The 20,225-nt window shown below is 46.3% G+C and overlaps 1 protein-coding gene across 8 annotated transcripts in view; it reads left to right on the forward strand.

Annotated features, from left to right (window-relative positions):
* Positions 1 to 20,225, forward strand: part of ptk2ab (protein tyrosine kinase 2ab) — an 84,348-nt gene that overhangs the window by 10,091 nt on the left and 54,032 nt on the right. For 2 of the 8 annotated variants that reach the window (XM_062992443.1, XM_062992442.1), the window contains exons 1-3: positions 7,157 to 7,241; positions 18,106 to 18,332; positions 19,273 to 19,439. In XM_062992443.1, the coding sequence (XP_062848513.1) occupies positions 7,160 to 7,241; positions 18,106 to 18,332; positions 19,273 to 19,439 (476 nt within the window). In that variant the 5' untranslated portion in view covers positions 7,157 to 7,159. Of the gene's footprint in view, positions 1 to 2,387; positions 2,415 to 6,825; positions 7,242 to 18,105; positions 18,333 to 19,272; positions 19,440 to 20,225 lie in introns of those variants that run through there. The other 6 variants (XM_062992446.1, XM_062992447.1, XM_062992450.1 and 3 more) reach the window with 6 other exon arrangements.

Below are 20,225 nucleotides of genomic sequence, written 5' to 3' on the forward strand. Positions count from 1 at the left end.
TTCCTCTGAGTTCCTCTGAGTTCCTCTGAGTTCCTCTGAGTTCCTCTGAGTTCGTTTGAGTTCGTTTGAGTTCTTTTGAGTTCCTCTGAGTTCCTCTGAGTTCCTCTGAGTTCTTTTGAGTTCCTCTGAGTTCCTCTGAGTTCTTCTGAGTTCCTCTGAGTTCTTTTGAGTTCCTCTGAGTTCCTCTGAGTTCTTCTGAGTTCCTCTGAGGTCTTCTGAGTTCCTCTGAGTTCCTCTGAGTTCTTCTGAGTTCCTCTGAGTTCTTCTCTGTACCTGCGAGAAGGTACAAGTTCATTTTAACCCTGTTGGTCATGGACTGGAACACAAAGACAAGACCAGCCCTGTATTAAAGGTCCTATTGAAATGTCAGGGTCTGAATTCCAGGTGACTGATCAGCTCCAGGCTGTGCTTTTGTTTGGAATCTTGCTTTGTTTAGCTGACAAACGTTTTGTCTGTTGGACATCTTTTGACTGGCTGACGTGCAGATAAACAAACTGAGAATCATTAAGCAGGTACAACAGGTCGCCACACAGCAAGAAGGTCCTGTTAATGAAGATTAAAATCAGATTGAGTAGAGAGTACATACACCGATCAGCCATAACACTCACTGTCCATGTTATCAGCTCCACTTACCACATAGAAGCACTTTGTAGTTCTACAATTACTGACTGTAGTCCATCTGTTTCTCTGCATGCTTTGTTAGCCCCCTTTCATGCTGTTCTTTAATGGTCAGGACCCCCACAGGACCACCACAGAGCAGGTATTATTTAGGTGGTGGATGATTCTCAGCACTGCAGTGACACTGACATGGTGGTGGTGTGTTAGTGTGTGTTGTGCTGGTATGAGTGGATCAGACACAGCAGTGCTGCTGGAGTTTTAAATACCGTGTCCACTCACTGTCCACTCTATTAGACACTCCTACCTAGTCGGTCCACCTTGTAGATGTAAAGTCGGAGACGATCGCTCATCTATTGCTGCTGTTTGAGTCGGTCATCTTCTAGACCTGGATGTTTTTGGTTGGTGGACTATTCTCAGTCCAGCAGTGACAGTGAGGTGTTTAAAAACTCCAGCAGCGCTGCTGTGTCTGATCCACTCATACCAGCACAACACACACTAACACACCACCACCATGTCAGTGTCACTGCAGTGCTGAGAATGATCCACCACCTAAATAATACCTGCTCTGTGGGGGTCCTGTGGGGGTCCTGACCATTGAAGAACAGCATGAAAGGGGGTAACAAAAGCATGCAGAGAAACAGATGGACTACAGTCAGTAATTGTAGAACTACAAAGTGCTTCTGTATGGTGGATTAAGTGGAGATGATTTATTTATATTGAAGAAATGCATTACATGTAAAAATAGCCTTTGACCACTATGAGATAGACCAGTAGAAAGAATCTTTAAGGATCCCAGTTGGGAAGTTGCAGATGCTAAAGTTTTGAGGCCACAAAGCCACCAACATAACCAATAGTAGTTTGGTAAGGTTGCCAGATAAAAGCCTCGCCTGTCTTCAAACTCAAGCACCTATTAATGAAACGCTCAGTGGTCAGAATAAACAAAAATTCATCTTTTTGGCTTTTGGAGCTCTATAGTCCAATCCCTATAGAAAAGCACTGGGATGAGCTGAGGAGGAACGTCCACAAGCCCAGACCTCTGAATCTGGTGGGATTCTGTATGGAGGAATGGTCTCTGATCCATTCCCGTGTGCTTTATAATGGCATTAAGGATGATAGGACACGACTCTGAGCTGTTCTCTTAGCAAAAACTGGCCAATAATGGTGGCTCACAGAAAAAAATCATGATAAGATTTAGGTTTACGGGAAATAAACGGGAAAGTTTACATCACGGTAGTGAGGCCTGCTATGTTGTGTGGCTTGGCGGTGATAGCACTGACTAAAAGACAGTAGAGGGAGCTGGAGGTAGCAGAGATGATGATGCTAAGGGACGGTGCAGTTAGGATGTTTTGGGGATTGAGATGGTTTGAGCATGTGCAGAACAGGGGTGAGAGATCTATGGGAGGTGAGGAGGAGGAGAGGATCCAAGAGTTAGATAGATATAGATAGATAGATAGATTTCCTCACCACTGTGTGTTGAGCTATTTGCATCATTACTTTCCTCTAAAAACGTTCTTAATCTGTCATATTTTGGCCACCTTTTGTTTTTGATTTCCAGCTGTAATATAGATTCTGTTTCCTTAAACAAGCTGTAGAAAAGACTGAGAGTGTACAGTCATCACAGCTAGATGGCTCTCTGTTCTCAAGCCTGTTCACACTCCCCACCCGTCCTCAGACCATCCACACTACCTTAAATGGATGCTGGATTCACTTTGTGCTGTGAGGACTCACGTCTCACTGCTTTCTTCTTGTTTCTCTCTGGTTTGTTGCAGATATTGCGCGGATCTCGTACTACGGAGGTAAGGAATGCTCGATTGCTCGTCTGCTGACCTGTAAACTTTCCCTGTTTGTATACGGATCAGCTTTTTATCTGTGATGCCAGTCTGAGACTCGATCTGGAGGACAGAGAGGACGGAGACGGAGGTTTCTCTCCTCTGTAGGATATCGTTACATAAAGGCGGGTATTGACACATTAGGGGCTTCTGGGTTGATATTTGAGCCAGCGCAGTTTCTGTGGGAGGGTCGGGTGGCTGGAAATGCCCTAACCTTCACCTGGGTGTGTGTGTGTGTGTCAGAGATGGTCACAAGTCACAGAATACGAGTCCGAGTCGAGTCACGAGTCTTTAGGCTAGAGTCCGAGTCGAGTCACGAGTCTTTAGGCTAGAGTCCGGGTCGAGTCACGAGTCTTTAGGCTAGAGTCCGAGTCGAGTCACGAGTCTTTAGGCTAGAGTCCGAGTCGAGTCACGAGTCTTTAGGCTAGAGTCCGAGTCGAGTCACGAGTCTTTAGGCTAGAGTCCGAGTCAAGTCACGAGTCTTTAGGCTAGAGTCCGGGTCAAGTCACGAGTCTTTAGGCTAGAGTCCGAGTCAAGTCACGAGTCTTTAGGCTAGAGTCTGAGTCGAGTCACGAGTCTTTAGGCTAGAGTCCGAGTCCAGTCACGAGTCTTTAGGCTAAAGTCCGAGTCAAGTCACGAGTCTTTAGGCTAGAGTCCGAGTCAAGTCACGAGTCTTTAGGCTAAAGTCCGAGTCAAGTCACGAGTCTTTAGGCTAGAGTCCGAGTCAAGTCACGAGTCTTTAGGCTAAAGTCCGAGTCAAGTCACGAGTCTTTAGGCTAGAGTCCGAGTCAAGTCACGAGTCTTTAGGCTAGAGTCCGAGTCAAGTCACCAGTCTTTAGGCTAGAGTCTGAGTCAAGTCACCAGTCTTTAGGCTAGAGTCCGGGTCAAGTCACGAGTCAATATAATAAACACAAAACATATATTGTAAATGTAGCGTAGAAATAAAGAAATAATCTTATCTTATCTGAATAAGTTCAGATAAACAACAACAGATTAGCGAGTGTATTTAGCCGTTTTACTTCGTGTCTTTACTTTCCTCCTCATTGTGTAAATGAATGTAATTTCTGTAACAAGAAGGTTCCAGTTAAAAGCTTCAACTGATACGTTTTGTTTTCATTACAGAACAAAAGCGCTCGATAAATCACGGCACAGCGGCCAAAATCCCAAACACAGCAAAAACCATCATAACCGCTGCTTACCTGAGCTTCTGTTCTTCCAGATGCTATTACATTTATAAGCGTGCGTCCCATTAGGAACAGAATCCGTTATTTTGTAAATGTGCTTATAATTAAAAACCTCCAAACTTTTCCCGGTCGTGAAGTAAAACAGGAAGTGGTTAGAAAGCCGATCGAGCGTTTCATTACCACGTTACATTACCGCTGCACCGCCTGAGCGGCCCATAACAGCGTTTCTTACTAACAATTACAATTAGAAGGTCACGAGTCGAGTCCGAGTCATTTGAAACGAGTCCGAGTCGAGTCTGAAGTCGCTGTGGGTGTGACTTACGTGTGACTCGGACTTGAGTCCCCATCTCTGGTGTGTGTAGTGTTTAAACTATAGATTCAAAACTGTAACTGTGATTTAGGTAGCAAAAATGCAATTCTGAAGCGATTTATAATGCACGTTGATGCTTGCTGCTTTTGTAGATGATTGATTTGCTATATTACAACTCTGCAAGTCTTTAAATTTAAATTATGAACAGTCCATCTCAACCCAGAGTATTTCTCTTCTTCATCGACTGCTGTGTACATTTAGCAATGGCACTAACACACTTCTGTATTACACTTCTGAGGACACGTCAGTGAACATCAGTGATTGTTTACAGCCGGAGCCTGGAAAATGTGCCGTGTTCTAAATCACTGACTCCGGTACTGAACGCCCAATTAGTTCCTGACCATGTGACAGGGAGGAAAAAGCAGCACGGCGGCATTTTAAAGCTTAAATTTTTGGTTTGAACCCACTTTTGTAGGATGGTTTGTGCGTGGATACACACCTGTTGGAGGTGAGATGCATCATGGTGGAGGATTCACGCAGGGCTGAGCCTGACTTTATGTACTCAGGATACTGTGATTGGTTGGTGTTAAGAAGCGTCTGGTGCATGCACACGCTCCTTAAGATTCGAATTTTGAATTTATTCCAGCTGTTGACTTCTCTGTGCCCATAAATATGACATTTACATTTTGTGGCATTTAGCAGACGCTTTTATCCAAATTAACTTACAATTATCACTGAATACAAATCAAACAATTGAAGATAAAGGGCCTTGCTCAGGAACCCAACAGTGGCAACTTGGCAATAGTGGGGCTTAAACCAGCAACCTTGTGATTACCGGTCCAGTGCCGTAACCTCTAAGCTACTCATTAGACAATAACAAAAGGAGGCAGGTCAAGAATCCCCGAGCTTGAGTCTCAGCTCTGCTATCGATCGGCTGGGCGCCCCCCTAGCAGGCGCGATCGACAGTGCCTGCAGCAGACAAAAAGAAATCTGCCGGGTGGGAAAAGGCCGGATCAAAAAGGGGGGCGGGGTCTTCGACGCAGTGTAAGGACCCTGGTTAGTATCCCGAGCCGCCTGTATAGAAGCGGAGGAACGTGGAGATCACCGGGTGACTCTCAGCACTAGGGCTGCAGCTATCGATTATTTTTGTAATCGAGTACTCTATCGATTATTCCAGCGATTAATCGAGTAATCGGATAAGAAATACTTTTGCTTGAATAAAGAGTAAAAATAAATACGTATAAGATTAAATAAGACGAATTGCACACTTTTATTCTTTGCATACAGGACAGTTTAAAGAGAACAATTTTGAAATGCAAAAATAAATACATCAAAAATAAACCGAATTACTTTTAAAATCTATACAGGCGACCTAAAACTAAGGCATAAATAATAATAAACAATAATACATAAACATCACCTCTAATCTGTGCAACTTTCAGAACTAAAAGTTTCAGCTACAGCTCACGCAGAACATAAAGCTTTAATGTTTTGTTGGGAGGCTTTGTGGCGTTTGTAGGAGGCAAAAATATTCTATCAGGATTGTATCTCCTAGATGAGGTAGATTTAGTGTGTGTGTGTGTGTGTGTGTGTGTGTGTGTGTGTGTGTGTGTGTACGTGTGTGTTTATCTAAGTCTTTAAAAATGCCTGTGGTGGCTGTGATGAAGAAAAGTCGGCGTATCAACACGACGCTCTGATGGTGTGGACGTTGTTCCGAGTTTTCGTTTTTTCCAGCTTAAAATGATCTCAAACTTTCTGTGGTTTTCATTGTCCGGTCTCCTCTGTTCGCCCCTCGATAATCGCACTTTCAAACTGAACGGTACGCGGGAGCGACGAGCGTGTCCGAATACGTAGTGTTCATTGAACTGTACGTGAAAAGTACCCGGATTAAGTCCCGTTAAGTGCTGTTTTAGTATGAGATTTCGGACGCAGCCCTCGGCTTCTCCACGTCACCTGCTCACAGCAGAAGTAAAAGCCGTCCGTGCGGAACACCGCGAGCTGTATATAGTTCTGTGGATTAAACGATGCCTCGGTGCGAAAAAATTCAATCGATGATTTTTAGTAATCGAATTAGTCGAGTTTCTAGAGGAATCGTTTTAGCCCTACTCTGTACCCTAAAGCTGGTCTCATGCACCAATCCATCTAAGTACGGGCGAATAAGTAGGGGTCGGTGGACCATGAATGCATCAGAGGGAGCGTGTGTCAGGAGAGTGTACTCTCCTCGAACACCATCGGGGTGTCCAACAGTAGAAGACTATTTGGCTATGACTAAATTGGAAGAAAAAGGGATAGAGTCTCTTGGAAGTGTTTCTAAGCAACTCCAGGTCTTCAGATCATTTATAAATTACTTTTTTAATGCTTCTTAATGAAGCAACACTGTACAAGTCGTCTCGTTGTTGCTCGGACAGTCCTAGGAGCGTTGACGTGTATTATCGTGCGTGGGCGGAGACAGGCGGTTCGAACGAGGCCCGTGTTCACTATTACCATCAGACAGTAGTGGTGAGCCTGGTCAAACCTGATCTGTAACCACCGGACTCGCTCATGTGCTGTTTGCAAACATCAGCCGCCTCGGCGAATAGCAGAGCAGCTTACCGAATGGAGTTTGCATGTGGATGAGGCGGCTCCTCCCGCCTCAGCTGGCCTGATTTGATTCATCCTCTTCCTGTCTCTCAGCTCCTCACCCCTCCCTGTCCTACCTACTCCGTCGCTCGTTTTTAGTTTCTGAGCCGGGCGCAAATCCTCACACACACTCGCCTCAGCCTCGCTTTCGCTCCTGCTCCGGATTTCCAGGAGCCGGCGAGCGCTCTGTTCCTTCTTGAGCGTTTCTATTCGAGTCAGGTGTTCTGTATTCCCTCCTCGTTTGTCCACGCTCGTGTTCCTCTGTTCCGCTCTGGTGGATGTGGATGGACTCGGTGACCGTGCCAGCGCTGATGTAGAGGACTCTCCGTGTTCGGCATCGCCGTACCTTCCTCTCACGCGTCCCCGGCACGCTGCGCCCGCTCGGATCGGGGTTCTTCCAGGACCACGTCGCCCCCCCGTGTTCTCCGAGTGGCCCTGGCATCGCGAAGGTCATAGGGGGTCGAGGTGAGCCCGGGCGGCCCTGGGCTTCCCATGTGTGCGAGAGGGACCCGCAGAGCCGCTGGGCCTGGGAGAGAGAGCCAGCAGGAGGAGGAGGAAGAGGACGAGGAAGAGGAAGAGGAGGAGGAGGAGGACAGCAAATGGAGAGCATCGGCTGCAACCCTTTCCCTCTGTGCTGGGCTCGCCGAGCCTGCGTCTACTCCTACACGTCTCCTCTGCCAAGTATGTCACCTACATCCAGTAGTGTGTGTGTGTGTGGGGGGGGTATTTATGCGTATCCGAAGCCCACCGACCTCCTCTGAGATGTGCTGTAGTGACAGGAAGCCGGTTTGAGGTTAGAAGTGACACACTTTATCACTACACGTCTGCCGTGGTCGATTTTCTTATTGATTTATATCTGGTTTTATCAAATCAGTCCAGTTCCACCTTAAGCTTTCGGTACTGGTGCTCAAACGATTGAAATCAGCCGGACATGTGACCTGCGTGTTCACGTTTTAAGGTAGTATGTTGTAAACTATATAACCAAGTGAGTCTACGTCGATGGTAATATTTAAAGGCGTATGAGGGGCGTGTGAGGTCTGGTCTGTTATTAAAAGGTGATTTAAGGTGGAGGATCATCTTACCTTTAATAAAACACCTTATTTGATTACCTGCCATGTAATTTCATTGGCCAGCTTGTGTTCTCGGGAAAATTTTGCAATGCAAAGTGCTCTTGAACTGCATTTAAATGATGCCAGGCGGCACGATGGGTAGCACTGTCGCCTCACAGCAAGGAGGTCCTGGGTTCGATTCCCAGGTGGAGCGGTCGGGGTCCTTTCTGTGTGCAGTTTGCATGTTCTCCCCGTGTCTGTTCAGCTCCGGTTTCCTCCCATGAATGAACTGGTGAATCTTGTGTAACCAGTAACTATCTGTCTTTGTCATGAGTGGAACCGCGGTGTGTAAAACATGACGTTAAAATCATAATAAACGCCGCTCAGGCGGCACAGCGGTAAAACACGCTAGAACACCAGAGCTGGGATCTCGAATCCATCGTATCGAGTCTCAGCTCTGCCGGATGGGGTCTCTCTCTCATGACTGGTGCAGTTACGACCTCTGCTGGCTGATTGATGGCGCCTGCACAGAGACGAGGAAAGAGCGCTCTCAGGGTGTGTCTCTCCGTACACAACGCTGAGCTGCACTGCACTCGTCAAAGTGTAGGTGATAAGATGCATACGGCTGCTGCCCACGTGTCGGAGGGGGCGTGGGTTCGCTTCGTTCTCCTCGTTCTGCACATCAGCGCACAAACAACTTTAATCTCTCATTTATTGTCGGCGTCCATTTTTGGACGTATTATAAACCCCTCGTCACTTCACGTGTGTGTTTTCTTGATAAAACGTAATTTGGGAGACCAGACAGACTCGTCTGAGATTCCTCCTGGTGATAGATGGTGTAGTGTGAAACCCCCTATCGCAGATCAGTCGTGTAGTGTGAAATACACAACGACTTAAAAGACTCCCGATTACAAGAGATCCAGTCGTGTAGTGTGAACTTGGCATTAATGTAAAAAGCAAATCGAGCAAATAAGTAAGACCAGAAATTTGCTGTTTAGGGCTGGGTATCGCCACTAATTTCCTGGATCGATTCGATTCCGATTCACAAGGTCCCGATTCGATCTTCGATTTTCGATTCAATTTCGATTCAACACATTTAGGCGTATTTGAGTTACATTAACAGGTTTTGTTTAAATATGTACAGATGTTCAAAGAACGAATGTGATAATTGTACAAAAAACATTCATTATTAAAAATATTTGTGTATTTTGTTTACATAAATAATTAATCCAAAAGAGAAAACAGTAACATTCATTTTTTATTATTATTTTATATGTCTGACACGCTACAACATTGTAAATGTAAACATACACCTGGCTGTTGAACAGCTTATACCAAGTTTACACGACACGACACTCTGATTAACACCTGGTCGCTGTAATGTTCACACTACACGACTGATCGGCGATGGGGGGTTTTACACCATCCATCACCAGGGGGAATCACAGGCGAGCTTCTCTGCTCTCCAAAACTACGTTCTGTCACGAAAACACACGTGAGAAGTGATGAAAGGTTTAATGATACCACGTCCAAACATGCACATCAACAAGTAGCGAGAGATGAAAGTTTGTGCACCGATGAAATAAATGAATCCGAGTGGATTTGGCAACACGAGCAGCATGGATCGTTCTATAGTGAGTTGGAGGTTAATAAATATTTTGTTTTGTAGAGAACGATCAGGTCAGAAATACTGTAAAACTCGCGTGTGTGCTGATGTATTCTGATAGAAACTATATTGCGCTCCACCACCTGTTTACAACCTCGCCCCTGTGTTTCCCCTCGCTGTTTCTCACGTCGATCGAGAGCCGAGTTTTGATCGCAGAGCGAACACCGAGTTCCTCCCGAATCCAGCACCGACCCGTCGCCGAGCGAAAATCAGTGCAAAAAGTTGTGTAGTGGTCATAACCTGAGCTTCTGCCGTGCTGGACTGATGCGCAGGTCAGATCTCGTTGCATGAAAAAACACTGGCTGGTCAGGCGAAATTAAAGGGGGTAACAGATTTCCGTGTGCACCGTAAAAAGGGGCGTATTTAAAAGATCGATCTCGCGTTTATATGAATCGATATCGGATCGTTCAAATAAAGATCGATTCGAATCGAAAAATCTATTTTATAAACCCACCCCTAGTGCTGTTGTGTTTTTGTGATCATACACAACTCTCCGTTCCTCAAAAAAGTGTTATTTTATTAGGCTAATTTGTGTCATTTATGTGGCAGGTAACACAAAGCACAGAAAATAGGCTTGTTTGTTTCATGACCAATAAATATCATCTAAAAATCTGTCACGGGCGGAATTAGGTACAAAAGAAATAAGAATCAGCTTTAATATTTCCTGGCTGATGCGCCTGTCAGTTCATATTCGAGTCCTACAGCAGCAATAAGATTCCACTTCTGATATGTTTTCCTCTGAAATGGTCTGTGAAGGTTCCTGTGATCAAGAGCTTTTCACTAGACTTAAGTACTGTATGTCTGTGGGAATTTGTGCCCAATCACTTAACAGAGCGTTTGTATGGCTGGACTCCTGATGTTAGTCGGGAACACACTGGAGAAGATGACCGAGCTTTGCTTCATGTCTTTATAGACTTTGCTTTGTGCACAGGGGTTCAGTCATGCTGGAACAGGAAAGGACCTTCCCTAAACTGTTGCTGCAAGGTTGGAAGCACATAATTTCCTTGATATAGTTGATTCATTACACCTGTTAGCAACTGATCTGGCTGAAACAGTAAAAGATTGAAGATTTATTGACCATCATCGGTGCCCAGTTATACAAATACTCCAAAGACTGAATGGGCACAAATTCCCACAGACTTACTAAAGTCCAGTGAGAAGCTCAAATTGGCATTTGTTTTTAACATGGGACGTCCAACAAGCTCGTGGTCAGGCGTCCAAATACTTTTGAATTGACTGTGAAGGTTCCCGTGAAGAGCGCACATGTAGAACGTTCCTCGCCCTCGTTAATCTGAGCGTGTAACGAGGCTGAGCTCGTCTCAGAGATTCAGCACCCTGTTCTTCGTTGTTGTTGTGTGTGTGTGTGTGTGTGTGTGTGTGTGTAGTAGGTTGTCGGTGTGTTTGGGGTGGGTGTGTTTTGTTTTTTTGCTATTCAAATACTCGTATGCAAAAGTTAAAGCACTTGTAGACGGGAAGTGAAAAGAAATAAACAGAATCCCTGCAGCAAACAAAAAACGTACTTGTCCTGTCTGTCTATTTGCACTGTATGGCCAAAAGTATTCGGACACCTGACCATGAGCTTGTCCAAACGCTTGTCCATGCTAATAAAATAGAGTGACCTCCATCACGTGATCTTTTCAGCTCTAACAACAGCCGCTGTTCTGAGAAGAGCTTCTCACGAGACTAACGCCTGGTTCACACTACACGATTTTTCCTCTGGTCGGCGCTAGATTTGCCGTCTTTGCTCGGCGATCGAAACTCGGCTCTCAATCGCTATGTGTGAACTACTCAACGACTCGATCCGAGCGGAAACTTTGACCGCTCGCTTACTTGTTGACGTGCATGTTTTGACGTGGTATCATCAAACTTTTCGTCACTTCTCACGTTTGTTCTCAGGACAGAACGTAGTTTGGGAGACCAGAGAAGCTCGCCTGCGATTCCAGTCGGTGATAGATGGTGTAGTGTGTGACCCCCTATCACCGATCAGTCGTGTAGCGTGAACCGTACAGTGACCTGACCACTCGGAAAGTCGTGTAGTGTGAACTTGGCATTAAGTATGTCTGTGGGAATTTGTGCCCACTCAGTCAACAGAGCATTTATACGGCTGGGCTCTGATGATGGTCAAGAAATCCTCAATTCACGTTCCAGTTCTTTTCACTCTTTATGTTTCAGTCACATCAGTTGCTAACAAGAGTAATAATTCAATGATATAGAGGAAATTATGTGCTTCCAACCTTGCAGCAACAGTTTAGGGAAGGTCTTTTCCTGTTCCAGCATGTCTGTGTCCCTGTACACAAATCAAGCTCTACAAATACATTAAGAAAAGCTCGGTTTAAAGAAACTCCAGTGTCCTGCACAGAGCCCTGACCTCAGCCCCCCCACTCAAAGCTCTGGAATGAATCGGAACATCAGCAGAGGATTTCTTGACCAACATCAGTCAACGCTCTGTTGACTGACTGGGCACAAATTCCCACAGACATACTTAAGTCTTGTGAGAAGCTGAAAAGATCACGAGATGGAGGCCACTCTATTTTAATAGCATTTGTTTTTGAATGGGACGTCCAGCAAGCTCATGGTCAGGTGTCCAAATACTTTTGGCGATAACACTGCAGCGATAACATTAACAGTCCTTAATCTTAAATACTTCACATCAGTGGTGTGTCTGGGCTGAACCTGTTAACTGCAACACTTATATCCGAAGCACCTTACAATTACGACTGTAAGCACTTGAACAATTGAGGGTTAAGGGCCTTGCTCAGGGGCCCGACAGTGTGACTTGAACCGGCAACCTTCTGATTACTAGTTCAGTACCTTTTTTTTTTTTTTTATATATTTTCTTTATGCATTTTCTGCACGTCCAATCGCCCGATTGCGTCACGCTTCCTCTTTACCAATGCCGATCCCCGCTCTGATTGAGGAGAACGAAGCTAACCCACGCCCCCTCCGACACGTGGGCAGCAGCTGATGCATCCTATCACCCACACATTGACGAGTGCAGTGCAGCTCAGCGTTGTGTACGGAGAGACACACCCTGAGAGCGCTCTTTTCTCATCTCTGTGCAGGCGCCATCAATCAGCCAGCAGAGGTCGTTATTGCACCAGTCATGGGAGAGAGACCCCATCCGGCTTAGTCCCGCCCATATCTGAACAACAGGCCGATCGTTGTTCGTGTGGCCGCTCAGCCTTAGCCGGCAGGCAGAGCCGAGATTCGATACGATGTATTCCAGATCCCAGCTCTGGTTCCAATGTGTGTTTTTACCGCTGCGCCACCTGAGCGGCCCTAGTTCAGTACCTTAACCGTTAAGCTAGTACTGCCTGCAGGATGGCTACATAATGAGAGAGTGTGCATGTTAGACTGGCCTGCCTGCAGTCCAGATCTGTTTTCTGTTTCTGTGAGTGTTAGGGCTCACTAGGCGAAGCAGACGTAGGTGTGTGTGTGTGTGTGTGTGTGTGTGTGTGTGTGTGTTGTGAAAACTGTAGGCAGCTTTTTTATGTTTTGTAAACGTTTAAAGCAGCGCTCTGTGTGTGTGTGTGTGTGTGTGTGTGTTTGTAAACGTCTGCTGACCTTTATATTTAAAGCTCACACACCGAACCTTCAGAGCTGGAGTACAGTCGGTGCTGTTCGGCGGTTTAATAAGCTCAGTGCTTCTGTCGGCGTGGCTGGAATAAGCAATACGATACGCTGAGGGGAACGGTGCATCGTCGGGAACGTTATCCTCCCGCGGTTCCTCCTGCTGAAAACCCTATAATTGTTCTTTTATACAGAAGAGAGGAATCAGGGGGGGGAACGACGGAGCTCGGTATAGTTTTGCTTTCCTGAGAAACCCGAGTACGTACACGCACCTCAGACTGAGGGTGAAAGAGGGACGGATTTGGTGCTGATTGACAGTTAGATATGAGGGGAAAACCAGCTATTCTATTTGAATCCTCTGTTTGAGGTGGACAGATATAGATTGTGTGGTGAAAAGAAAAAGGATCCTGCTTGTTGCGTTGCCATTACCCACAAAAAGAAGCAAATCTCTGATTCATCAATGATTTACTATAATAGAGCACTATCAAAATAAAAAAACACATGAGCCATAGTATTAAAACCACCTCCTTGTTTCTACACTCACTGTCCATTTTATTAGCTCCACTTACCATATAGAAGCACTTTGTAGTTCTACAATTACTGACTGACTAATGGTCACCACCACAGAGCAGGTATTATTTAGGTGGTGGATGATTCTCAGCACTGCAGTGACACTGACATGGTGCTGGTGTGTTAGTGTGTGTTGTGACACAGCAGCGCTGCTGGAGTTTTTAAACACCTCACTGTCACTGCTGGACTGAGAATAGTCCACCAACCAAAAATATCCAGCCAACAGCGCCCCGTGGGCAGCGTCCTGTGACCACTGATGAAGGTCTAGAAGATTTGATTTGATTTGATTTTATTGAACCATTTCATATTTTATAAATAGATACAATACCTCCTATAAAAAACTGAAACAGTCAGGGATAACACAAAAAGTCCATAGACTTATTTCCATTGTGGTTTCCAAGATGACCGACTCAAACAGCAGCGATAGATGAGCGATCGTCTGTCGTCGACTTTACATCTACAAGGTGGACCGACTAGGTAGGCGTGTCTAATAGAGTGGACAGTGAGTGGACACGGTATTTAAAAACTCCAGCAGCGCTGCTGTGTCACAACACACACTAACACACCGCCACCATGTCAGTGTCACTGCAGTGCTGAGAATCATCCACCACCTAAATAATACCTGCTCTGTGGTGGTCCTGTGGGGGTCCTGACCATTGAAGAACAGCATGAAAGGGGGGTAACAAAGCATGCAGAGAAACAGATGGACTACAGTCAGTAATCGTAGAACTACAAAGTGCTTCTATATGGTAAGTGGAGCTGATAAAATGGACAGTGAGTGTAGAAACAAGGAGGTGGTTTTAATGTTATGGCTGATCGGTGTATATACGTTATTGATCCTGAAGGATATTAAAGAAGAATATGGGAATATGTGGAAGGATGTGATGACCTAACCTGACCCAACCTAACTCCGTCTAAAAGCTGGTGCTCAAAGGCTCACGCAAATATACGCCATTAAAACAAATGATCACCTAAACGCCGAGCTTAGTGCCGAGCTCGATAGTTCTCGGGTGTCTTCAACTTGTTTGGAATCTACACCGGTCAGGATGAGCCTCTGCGGGAGGGCCAGACAGGAACTGGATATTCATAGTGACCTGCTGAAGCTGCACGCTGCCAGTGCATTGTGATAAACAGGACGTGATGTCAGAGCAGAGGAAACACGGCACTGTTTACCGGTGTGTGTGTGTGTGTGTTTGGATATGTGCGGTGCAGGATTACCCCGGCAGGAAGTGCTCAGTACTTCCCTGTGTACACAGTGAGGTAGATGTGTACTCTGAGATTTAGGAGAGTGTCTGAGGGTTCAGATTATCGTCCTCCTGCACCCGTTATCAGCGCTCTGGCTCTCACGTGCTGCCGTTGTTGCACTAAAGGTAAGACGAGGACTTTGAACTGCGAGCGGAACGTCCGAGACAAACTAACAGCCAGACAGGTTCAGACGTTCAGGTATTGATTTCTCCGCTGGTTTGAATTCTGATCTGCGCCCCCCCAACTATCTAACTAACACTGGGAGACGGGGTTCGAATCCCTAGCGGCGCTATCAGTCGGGTGGGTGCCTACACAAAGACGTGTACGGCTGTGTCTGAGTGGGGAGGATGGCCGATGGGTGTGTTAGCACATTATGCGGTAAAACACACGCTGTTCACCAGAGCCGAGATCTCGAATACATCGTATCGAATCTCGGCTCTGCCTTCCGGCTGAGGCTGAGCGGTTACATGAACAACGATCGGCCTGTTGTTCAAATAGAGGCGGGATTAAGCCGGACGGGGATTCTCTCTCAGACCAGTGCGATTACGACCTCTGCTGGCGTGTTGGCGGCGCCTGCACGGAGATGGGGAGGGAGTGCGGTAGAGGGTGTGGCCCTCCGTGCACAGCCCTGCACTCGTCGAGTGTACGTGATAAGATGTTCCATTGCTGTGCACGTGTCGGAGGGGGCGTGGAGCAGCCTCGTCCTCCCCAGTCGGGAGCAGGGACCGGCATTAGTGAGAGGATGATTGACGGGTAGAAATTGGAAGGTGTTAGATCAGATTTGACGCGCTCCGAAATAGCATGATGTATCACCAACATTTGTAAGATGCAAAGTCTTGCCCCTATGTTCACACGCCTTGAGTTAAAGAGGCGCGGCCACACCCTTACGTACTTGTGGTCAACTGTATAAACACTAACTCAGGGTTTTTCAGACCCTGGGTCACCACCCTTAGGTGGGCCGTGAGCCGAAAAAGATTTAATTTAAATAATTAAATAAACTTGTATGTGACCGCCCCCTTGTGGAGGCTTTATGTTACATCTAGTAAACCACAGTGGAATTAGATTGTGTTTGCCTGGGTCGCTGAGAATGAGAATTATCTACCCTTCATGTCATGAATATAACCATAGTGTAAGTATAAAACAACTAAATAAAGAAATAAAGAAATGTATAAATACATTGTTCTGATTAATTTGAACTAATACACAGTTATTCATCCTGTATCAGTCACCGAGTCGGTATTACTAAGGTCAGATGTGACAAAACACACTAATGTTTTCTGCTAGATTAAAAAAAAGAAAGAAATCCAGACGCCAGATGTGTTCAGCAGATTCAGTAACCCAGACTGCATGGAACAGCAGCAGGACGTTGAGATTTTGCATATTTAAAACCACGCTGCTGTGAGAGATCCCGGTGAGATGAGGGTCTGTTTGTGATATCCTGGTGCCTGATACAACAGGACTCGTTCTGTTGTCCTGTTGAGTCCATGTGCCATAACATTAAAACCACCTCCTTGTTTCTACACTCACTGTCCATTTTATCAGCTCCACTTACCATATAGAAGCACTTTGTAGTTTTACAATTACTGACTGTAGTCCATCTGTTTCTCTGCATGCTTTGTTACCCCCCCTTCATGCTGTTCTTCAATGGTCAGGACCCCCACAGGACCACCACAGAGCAGGTATTATTTAGGTGGTGGATCATTCTCAGCACTGCAGTGACACTGACATGGTGGTGGTGTGTTAGTGTGTGTTGTGCTGGTATGAGTGGATCAGACACAGCAGCGCTGCTGGAGTTTTTAAACACCGTGTCCACTAACTGTCCACTCTATTAGACACTCCTACCTAGTCGGTCCACCTTGTAGATGTAAAGTCAGTGACGATCGCTCATCTATTGCTGCTTTTTGAGTCACAGGACGCTGCCCACGGGGCGCTGTCGGCTGGATATATTTTTGGTTGGTGGACGATTCTCAGTCCAGCAGTGACAGTGAGGTGTTTAAAAACTCCAGCAGCGCTGCTGTGTCTGATCCACTCATACCAGCACAACACACACTAACACACCACCACCATGTCAGTGTCACTGCAGTGCTGAGAATCATCCACCACCTAAATAATACCTGCTCTGTGGGGGTCCTGTGGGGGTCCTGACCATTGAAGAACAGGGTGAAAGGGGGTAACAAAGCATGCAGAGAAACAGATGGACTACAGTCAGTAATTGTAGAACTACAAAGTGCTTCTATGTGGTAAGTGGAGCTGATAAAATGGACAGTGAGTGTAGAAACAAGGAGGTGGTTTTAATGTTAAGACTGATCGGTGTAAATAATAATGTAATTTAATGTAACAGTAATAGTAGATTTCATGATCCAGTATGTTTTTTAGATGAAATATGATGCATTAGGCTACACCACACATTTTTCTTTGGCCGACTCTAGCTTGGCATCACAGACCTCAGACACCGTGTCTGCTTCCATACACTTTGGGGTTTTTTTCCTAGTCAGAGCAATAAATCAGTGTCAGAAAACTAACAAAAACCCTGACTGAATATGAAGTGAAGTTAGTTTTAATGTTTTCTTGTAATATTTGATACGCAGCTGCTTATTTCAGCCCAAATCCTGATTTATTACCCTGAGGGAAGACCCTGTCTGCCCCGTCTGCAAGATGGGTGGGCAAAACAGCTCTCCCCTGTTACATAGCACCTACCGGACCAACCGCAAGCCTGACCAGGATAAAGCGATTGATAATAATGAAAGTGAAGCACCATCAAGATCTAATAAACACCTTTTGTGGTATTACAGTAATTAAAAACTGAGTAGTGGTCAGTACTCAGAGCTTTGCATTCACAGTATACTGTCCAAGCAATTGAGGGTTAAGGGCCTTGCTCAGGGGCCCAACAGTGGCAACCTGGCAGTGGTGGGGCTTGAACCAGCGACCATTTGATTACTAGTCTAGTACCTTAACCGCTAGGCTATAATTGCCCTATGTTGCCAACTTATGATCATATAAAAATAAAACATTCCGCTAGCACACCAGCACCGAGATTGTAAACTCCTCGGTTCGGAACTCGGCTTTGGGACCGGTCGGCTGGGCGCCATATAGCGGGCATAATTGGCAGTGCCTGCAGGGAGGGATACGTGGGCGGGGTCTTCAAACGCTGTGCAAGGACCCTGACTGGTGGATAGAGGCGTCTGTGCAGAGTGCACGGGTGAAAAAGGGTTCCGCTAAGGGCTGCACGCGGGTCGGAGGAGGCGTGAGCAGCAACATACCCACCTCGACCGCAGCAGCAGAAGACAAATTGACTATGAAAAATTGGGAAAAGATAAGAGAAAAATAAATACATAATAAAATGATAAAATCAGCAGAATTCGACATTTAAAATTGCCGTTTCTTGGCGTTTTTGTTTGGCCGATTCCAGTTAGTAAATAAATCACTGTTTGTGTCTTTCCTGCAGAATATGACAGACACCTAGCGCCTACCAACGGCATGGCGGCAGCTTACCTGGACCCTAACGTGAACCATGGCCCGAGTCAGGGGGTGAAACCGCGCTTCAGTGGCGGGACGGAACGGCCGGCTGGGACGATGGAGCGGGTGCTCAAGGTCTTCCATTATTTCGAGAGCAGCAACGATCCCTGCAACTGGGCCAGCAACATCAGACACGGAGACTCCACCGATGTCAAGGTGTGTGCAGAGGGTCGAACAGGAGGTGATGGTGCTGTTCCTGGAACTAATATAAGTTTGTATTTGTTAGAACCGCACTAGTCCCCTAGAGGGAGAACCAAACTTAAGATAAGACTTTATTGATCCCTTTGGGGCCATAACATTAAAACCACCTCCTTGTTTCTACACTCAGTCCATTTTATCAGCTCCACTTACCATATAGAAGCACTTTGTAGTTCTACAATTACTGACTGTAGTCCATCTGTTTCTCTGCATGCTTTGTTACCCCCTTTCATGCTGCTCTTCAATGGTCAGGACCCCCACAGGACCACCACAGAGCAGGTATTATTTGGGTGGTGGATCATTCTCAGCACTGCAGTGACACTGACATGGTGGTGGTGTGTTAGTGTGTGTTGTGCTGGTATGAGTGGATCAGACACAGCAGCGCTGCTGGAGTTTTTAAACACCGTGTCCACTCACTGTCCACTCCTACCTAGTCGGTCCACCTTGTAGATGTAAAGTCAGAGACGATCGCTCATCTATTGCTGCCGTTTGAGTCGGTCATCTTCTAGACCTTCATCAGTGGTCACAGGACGCTGCCCACGGGGCGCGCTTGGCTGGATATATTTTTGGTTGGTGGACTATTCTCAGTCCAGCAGTGACAGTGAGGTGCTGTGTCAGCACAACACACACTAACACACCACCACCATGTCAGTGTCACTGCAGTGCTGAGAATCATCCACCACCTAAATAATAACTGCTCTGTGGTGGTCCTGTGGGGGTCCTGACCATTGAAGAACAGCATGAAAGGGGGTAACAAAGCATGCAGAGAAACATATGGACTACAGTCAGTAATTGTAGAACTACAAAGTGCTTCTATATGGTAAGTGGAGCTGATAAAATGGACAGTGAGTGTAGTATACTGATCCTTCCCATGATCCCGTTCCCATTCTGTTTCTAGGGCATCATCCAGAAGATCGTGGACATCCACAAGGTCAGGTGCGTCGCGTGTTTCGGGTTGCGACTCAGTCACCTGAAGACGGGCGAGATCCACTGGCTTCACCCGGACATGGGCGTGTCGCACGTGAGGGAGCGTTACGAGCGCAGTCACCCGCAGGACGAGTGGAGGTGAGTCAGCTTCCTACACCCACCGGTGAGCCTCGGAGAAGCCCGGAATTAGGAGTGTTTGATTTGTGCTGAAACACTGAGCCTTGTACTAGTCGCTAAGCTAATAAAGGTTGAGCGTTTAAACCTCGGGTTGTGACGTCAGCCTTGTTTCTGTCACACAGCAGCGCTTACGTGTTGCCAGCTGCTGTTTTAGTTTTGAGTTTTGAGATTTGTGATGCCTGTGCGGTTCTGTGTTAGTCTGATTTCCAAAGACAGGAGTTTTCAACATTTTTGGACTCTAGTATACACTATATTGCCAGAAGTATTCCAATCACTTCCATGGCCACAGGTGTATAAAACCGAGCACCTCGGCATGCAGACTGCTTCTACAAACATTAGTGAAAGAACGGGTCGCTCTCAGGAGCTCAGTGAATTCCAGCGTGGTACCATGATGCCACCTGTGCAACAAGTCCAGTCGTGAACTTTCCTCACTACTAAATATTCCACAGTCGACTGTCAGTGCTATTATAACAAAGTGGAAGCGATTGGGAACGACAGCGACTCAGCCACCGAGTGTTACCACGTAAAATGACAGGGCGGGTCAGCGGATGCTGAGTAACATAGTGCGCAGAGGTCACCAACTTTCTGCAGAGTCGATCACTACAGACCTCCAAACTTCATGTGGCCTTCATATCAGCTCAGGAACAGTGTGTAGAGCTTCACGGAACGGGTTTCCCTGGCCGAGCAGCTGCATCCGAGCCTTACATCACCGAGCGCATGGGGTAAAGCACGCCGCTACTGGACTCT

This window comes from Trichomycterus rosablanca, chromosome 3 (genome assembly GCF_030014385.1).
Source record: "Trichomycterus rosablanca isolate fTriRos1 chromosome 3, fTriRos1.hap1, whole genome shotgun sequence".
NCBI lineage: Eukaryota > Metazoa > Chordata > Actinopteri > Siluriformes > Trichomycteridae > Trichomycterus > Trichomycterus rosablanca.